At 29.9% G+C, this 6136-nt stretch overlaps 1 protein-coding gene across 1 annotated transcript; it reads right to left on the reverse strand.

Annotated features, from left to right (window-relative positions):
* Positions 1 to 3766: 3766 nt before the first annotated feature.
* Positions 3767 to 5885, reverse strand: LOC149550570 (ras-related protein RIC2-like). Its single transcript, XM_089795121.1, has 2 exons — positions 5677 to 5885; positions 3767 to 4211 (listed from the first exon to the last, which is right to left on the reverse strand). Exons 1-2 carry the CDS (start codon positions 5883 to 5885, stop codon positions 3767 to 3769), a joined length of 654 nt encoding a protein of 217 aa, XP_089651247.1.
* Positions 5886 to 6136: the final 251 nt, after the last annotated feature.

A 6136-nucleotide genomic window follows, 5' to 3' on the forward strand; every position in this document is an offset into this window, starting at 1 on the left:
TTGACTTCAAGCTGCAAGATCTTGGACTAATAACCTCACCATACACCTATCAAATCTTATACCACATCTCTTTAGGTGCATTACATTTAGAAATATGAAATAAAAGATTATCTAACACATTAAGACCTATGAATCCTTTCAATTCATCGATTTTGTGTCTATGAACAAATTGCTAAAATTCCTCAATGAATTTTAGTGGTTAACATCCAACATCTGCTAAAGACCTCAATTTTCAAAAATTGTGACATCTTAAGCTTCAATGTGTGATTTTTGTGTGGAGTGAGAAATACAATTCTAGACTCTAGCAAGATGTAGAAAGACACACATACGACTAATAGGTAAGAAACACCATCATAATAGATACAAAAAAAGTTCAATTTCCAAACACCATTTTTTATTAGAGAGAAAAAATAATAACTTACAACTTCATGCTATAAAAAGTAGCACAAAATAGAAAGCTAAATTCAAAAATAACCTCCATCAAAGTGTAGTTTGTCAATGTAGCTTTCTAGTGATATTTGTTTGTGAAAAGAGAATTTGTATGAAATTATTATGAGCTTGAAAAAGGCTTATTTTGGGCACTTTCAAAATCCATAATAGCTCTTGGTCCTACCATGTGTCCATAGAAATTAACTATACCCCTACACTTAAGGTTATCTTGGTCAACTATGCAAACTTACAGAACCAAGTTATCTCTATCATACACTCACTAAACACCATATATGCACCACACTAGTATGCACAACACTCTAGGCATGTGTGTGAGAAGAAACAACTATAGGAGCACTTGTAAAAAAATATTATAGGATGAGTGGGAGTTATAAAACATCAAGAAACCATTTACAATGTTAATATGGGACTAAAATGTCTAATGTCTTCTACTAAGCCATCCTTAAACAAGAGCATCAATAACCTTTCAATATTTCATTGCATGAGTAATACATCTTAGGGAAGTTTATTAGGGTCAAGAATTTATATTTTTGATGCCAAATAAATAAATATACCAATTAGTCGAGGAAAATAAAAAATGCTACCCAATATGCTCTTGAAATATCTCTTATCCAATCCCATCAACATAAATACACTAGGATTTGGTCAAAAGTGACATAGGATAATATAACCTTCATGGGTTGGATCCAAATCTTAAGATGAAAAAAAAATGACTTGACCAAAAATAATTTCTTATACAACAATGAAACATTGTTTGTAGATGGATCTGCAAGTCTATAAACTTGAATTAAAATGACAAAAGAGTAAATTGTTGATCGAAAATGACACATAACTTTACTGCACCACAAAAAACTAAGAAATGATGATCTTGTAAGCTCTAACTAATGAAGATAGAAATTAGGGACATAAAACTTGAAAGACATAGTGAAAATTCATGAAGTAGGAAGGGACTACAATTATAGTTACTCTGATACCATGTTGGGCACCTACGAGTTTGTTCTACCAACCAAAATCAAATCTCCACATAAGAAAAATAAGCAACCCCAAGAAGCTATTTTACCACTCAATGAACAATTGCATTGATGCGTATAAGATATTACACAATGTAAAAATATCAAATATATAGCCAAATGTGATGAGGTATGAGAACAACAACCTCCAATGACACTAACAAAAACAACAACAAAATCACCTAACATTATTAAATAATGTACATCTGTATGCAATCTAATATAAAATTTATGCATGGTATAAAAATATAAACCAACATAAAATATTTAATAAAGAAACCATCTAATGTAATTTTTAAGTAGGACATCTAGTCATGCATATGAGTCCAACTAACAAATATAATGATAGGAAATAAAATAGAGGAAAAATTTAAGCTAAATGAATTGTGTCCTTCATCATTTTTTCTCATTTAGTACAAATGCATTACTCCTAGGATCCAATCTTGATATAGAATTAATAAAATACATAGTTAGTTACATCATCGATTTAAAATGGTAATGTTATATATATATATATATATTGACATTGAAAATCTATCTCAGTCATTTTTTTTCTAAAATTAAGAACCATTTGGAAGCTACGAGGAAGTCTCAAAAATTTGGGCTTCCCCTCATGTGTTTTTGCAAAGTGTAGTTGCAGTTCCATTTGATAAGACCGACACACATCACTCCATCATATATACCCAAGAGTTCCAAAATACATATCATTTTTCGCATATACTTGCAACAATATTCATTCCCTTTCTACAAACCTTCTAATAACATAATGCAACCCAATGAATCATTAAACCCAAATAGGCCTAGATGTTACCAAATGTAAATTACTCATTAGAAGCAACTAAAGGGATGTGTGCCACTCATTTGCAGTTCAATCAATCTCTATACAATATAATATTATCCCTTGGTAAATAAAAATATTTTTTATCCTATTCTTAATAATTATTTTATATCTATATCTCCATGCTTCCATACTTTGAGATACATAAGTGTTATAGGATTCTCATGCACCTCAAAGTGGGGACAAAATGTAATAGTAAAATTTGGATACCATTGTCTATTGTAAATTGATTTTTATCCCATTTTGATGGGATAAATTAATACAATAAGATATTAAAAAATTGCACAATCTTCCACAAATTTGAGCCTAGTTTTCATTTCCTTACTTATCCTCATTTACACATTTGCTCATATTTTGATCTAAATAAGCACCCATTTCTATACATTAACAATTATTTATATGTTTGTTATATCTCCCCATATACAAGCATTTATTCCCACCTTAATCCTATTGGTTCCAATATTGGGTCAATCTCATAAGTGTGGGGCTAATCCTATGTCTATAGAATAACATAAAGCACTTTTTATTTCAAACCCAAATTTAGTTGTTTGCTACCCTTTTTATCCCTTCCTTGACCCAACATGGTATATTTTTGGCATAATTTAGTGCTATGTACTTGCATTTAAAGACATTCAACTACATTGATTTTGATGTGTACAAAATCAATGAATATCTTTCACATTTATGTAGCATCTAAGAACACCTTGACTAGAGCATGTGGCAAGAATCTAATTCCATGTTTCAAAATTTGAGAGTATCTAAATGCCTCAAGATTGATGTCCTCAATTATTTTCTTATTCATAAAAATAATTCCTATAAACGATCTTTCCTAGATTTTTATCAACTTTGATGATCTGTGATATTTAGCAGAATATAAATAATCAAACAAATCAAGGAGTAGGAGTGTGCATTGCACCAGATTAGTTCCTCAAGCTAGATGAACAATCCATGTTTATTGAAGCAATCCAAAGTTGAAAGCTTGATTAAGTATAGTGTTGATTGAATGTATGCTCTCAAGGCAAAGTATAGACAAAAGTATTCACTTATTGCATCAAGAAAGATGAATTTAGATGCAACATTAGATTTAGTCATAAAAAATATAACTAAAGCTAAGTGCCTTATCCTATGCATTTGATTTCATACATGAGCATTCAATATATACAAATATCCAACCTTTAGCTACATTATTTAAATTAATTTGTTCAAGTAGAAATACATCTTACAATAACAATGAAATATGTAATATTATGTCATGATCATATACATATACACCAAAATACTTTGAACATATTTTTTTTATGATTGAAGTAAATAGATATTTGAAAGGACATTGACTCTTATAGAGAAGTAAGAAAAGATAGATATCAAGTATAATAGAATTACAAGGAATCAAGCACTGCAAGTAATAATATTATTAAATGTTAATTGTAAAGCTGCAACTTCATCTAAATTATGGAATTATTTTGTATCATAATTCACTACAACATCTACCTTTTGTGGCTAGTGGGAACTCATTTTCATCAACTTTAATGGTGCCAAGATTAATGGGCTCCCCCATCCTTGGAAACTTTGTTTCAATTTCACCATTACACTCAAGGGATCTTATTCCCACTTCCTCTAGGTAGGCTTGAGCAAGAAGCTCTGTAAATGCAAGCTCAACATTAATGGGTTCCAATTCTAATGTCTCTACAAAATAGATGTGCTCTCTCTTTGCAAAATCCCTCCCTTCCTCAATTGAAACCTTTTTGATATGATCAAGATCAGACTTGTTCTCCATAAGCATTATAATCATCATTTCCTCACACTCATTCACCCATCGCCCCATGTTCTCAAAAGTGATATGCCTTGTTATATCATATACAACTAGGAAACCTATAGATCCTTTGTAATATGCCTTTGTTATGCATTGATACCTAGAAAAATTTCACAACCACAATAACATGCAAGTCATTTATTTTGAAAAAGAAAATAACATGCATACTTAAGAAGTTTAGATCTAGATGTTTTGTTGTGATGAATAATTTCAAAATAAATGACTTGTAAAGCATACAAGTATATCTAAGTACTTTTTATTTATGGGAAACAACCCATACAAATAATTTTCAAAATTGTTATTGATGCCAAACAATGAAATAAGTATAGGTATAATCTTCTCTAACACATTGAGCTATTCTAGGGTAACATTTGGTTTAAAGAATTTGGACATGTTTCATAAATCAGTAAGAATAGTAGGGCGACCATCACTAAATAATTTCCATGTTTTATAATCGAGTAAGAATACTATTTTGAGTACACAGAGGAAAACAACTTGATATTTCTTAGAAGCTTGGCATGAGCTCTTCTTTTTCTTCACTTTATCCTCTTTAAACAAATCTTGTAGGGAAATAGCCATCAAAGTATCGACATACTTCATCAAACAATGGAGCACACTTTGCACTACAAAATAAAGTGTTGCTCATTTTCAACTACGTCGCCACGCAAAAGATAAAATATTTTTCCTCCAATTCTTCTATAAGATATTTCCATCTATATATTTTAGAGATAATATGAGCTAATCTTCAATTGAACTACATAATCTTCACTCTCCAAATTATATTTGTCCCATGTTCATCTTTTATTGATGATCATAAATGAAAATTTCTATTCATTAAGACAATATTGTTCTCTTAATAGTTTTCCATATAGACTTGCAAAATTGATTTCTAATAAAGACATTTATTTATTTCTTATTATTTAAGAACATGATTAAACTGATGTCTCATTTATTCATTCACTAGACATTTTTGTTTCACCTAGAACTTCTTTCTTATTCAAACCCTATTTGATCACAACCCTAGACCATCTATAACTTATCTTCAAATTTAATATTGAACTTAAAAAATGAACCCATTTAGAAGGGACACATGTTCATTATATGGAATGTATGTCCTCAATTGAATGAATGCTTTTAACCCCAATATCCTAACGCATAGTAGAACTGTCATAAGCACCACTCATAGACTTAACATACAACATGTATATCAACAAAATTAATAGACTCTCCTTATACTAGCAATGAACTATATATCAATGGACATTCATTCTTTTAAAATCATTTATATTACATATAATATAAAGTGAATGAGTTTTAATGATATTTACAAGACCAAATAGAGTCTATACATTCATTTTAATGATGTTTATGAGATCAAACAATTTAAAAAATCTAGAAATAAAATTATTTAATAAAAAAACATTCATTCAAAAACTAAATTAAAATTTTAATGACATTTATGACATCAAAGATTCTACAAAATTGAGAATTAAAATGAAAGATTATTTTGAATAAAAGAACATGTGCTACATTCAAGAATTGAATTATTTCAAAATACTATTGACCGTTCTTGACCTGCAGTGTCCCAAAATTGACCCTTGATAATTTTTCCATGCTCAACATTGACAGTTTGAGTCGTAAACTCTACACCAACAGTAGATTTGGAATCCATTATGAACTCATTCGTGGTGAATCTAGTTAATAGGTTTGTTTTGCCTACTTCATTGTCACCCACCAACACAATCTTGAATAGATAACCATATTCTTCTTCCATCACTCCAAAAAAATATAGAATTTTGCCACCCAAATGTAGAATTGGGCCTATCTTTTATACGTCAATATTTTGCTCCAAGAGAGAAATTCATGCCTTGAAAACAATACTCTTATGGTGCTATTAACTGGAATCTAAATGCTATATTTAGCTCACTTTCACAACCAAGATTCATGGGCTTAGATGCTATGGTTTAAAGGATTATTAGCCTTGTCGAGAAGTTTTATGAATTTTTAATCAGGTAGTTTTGTACA

This window comes from Cupressus sempervirens, chromosome 7, assembly GCF_028749045.1.
Source record: "Cupressus sempervirens isolate cs-2001-9-10 chromosome 7, ASM2874904v1, whole genome shotgun sequence".
NCBI lineage: Eukaryota > Viridiplantae > Streptophyta > Pinopsida > Cupressales > Cupressaceae > Cupressus > Cupressus sempervirens.

Excerpts from the sequence above, each read along its gene's own strand:
- LOC149550570 (XM_089795121.1), bottom strand. The coding sequence starts at position 5,885 with ATGGAAGAAGAATATGGTTATCTATTCAAGATTGTGTTGGTGGGTGAC. Across the intron at positions 4,212-5,676 it reads GACACTGCAGGTCAAGAACG|GTATCAATGCATAACAAAGG; the intron begins GTCAATAGTATT and ends AAATTTTTCTAG.